General features: G+C 56.9%; 1 protein-coding gene across 1 annotated transcript in view; it reads left to right on the forward strand.

Moving 5' to 3' along the window:
- Positions 1-835, forward strand: part of LOC105822694 (keratin, type I cuticular Ha8-like) — a 15,636-nt gene that overhangs the window by 12,945 nt on the left and 1,856 nt on the right. Inside the window, exons 5-6 of the mRNA XM_012659717.1 lie at positions 73-235; positions 696-832. Coding sequence (XP_012515171.1) covers positions 73-235; positions 696-832 — 300 coding nt within the window. The remainder of the gene's footprint in view (positions 1-72; positions 236-695; positions 833-835) is intronic.

An 835-nucleotide genomic window follows, 5' to 3' on the forward strand; every position in this document is an offset into this window, starting at 1 on the left:
GTGGAGCAGTGGTTCCAAGCCCAGGTGAGGGCGGGGCTGCCCAGCAGGGGGAACTGAGCTCCTTCTGGGCAGGGAGGTGACCGTGTCTGTCTATGCACCTGTGCCCCAGTCTGAAGGCATCAGCCTGCAGGCCATGTCCTGCTCGGAGGAGCTGCAGTGCTGCCAGTCGGAGATCCTGGAGCTGAGGTGCACGGTGAACGCCCTGGAGGTGGAGCGCCAAGCCCAGCACACCCTGGTACGTGTCCCCCTCTCCCTCAGTGCATTGCAGTCGCCACACTCCCTGGGCAGGTAGTAGCAGCTCTTGGAGTCTCTATTCAGTTCCTCTAACATTAAGTCAGCACTCGACCCGGGTCCCTGTCTGCCTCGTGGAGATGGCTTGCTGTCAAGGCCAGTTTGACCCAGAGGAACGGTTTCTATAAAAAGTCCATTCCACTTCCTTTAGAATGCAGTGTGGAAGTTCGGGCACTCATTTCACAAGATTTTACTGGGTGCCAACTTTTTGTCAGGCATTGGGGATGACCGTGACACAGTTCCTTATGTTAGATTTCATTTTTGCCTATGAAAAGCCATGGTTATATTGACAGTGGTTTCTCCAGAGCTCTTGCAATGTCGCCATGCCTGCTGAGTTTGGCTGGGATTTTCCTTGCTGAGTTTTGCGGCACCCGGGTCTCTTACCCCCGCATTTCCCACTGCAGAAGGACTGCCTGCAGAACTCCCTGTGCGAGGCCGAGGACCGCTACGGCACGGAGCTGGCCCAGATGCAGAGCCTCATCAGCAACGTGGAGGAGCAGCTGTCTGAGATCCGGGCCGACCTGGAGCGGCAGAACCAGGAGTA

This window comes from Propithecus coquereli, unplaced genomic scaffold (assembly GCF_000956105.1).
Source record: "Propithecus coquereli isolate 6110/MARCELLA unplaced genomic scaffold, Pcoq_1.0 Scaffold119, whole genome shotgun sequence".
In the NCBI taxonomy this organism is placed as follows: domain Eukaryota; kingdom Metazoa; phylum Chordata; class Mammalia; order Primates; family Indriidae; genus Propithecus; species Propithecus coquereli.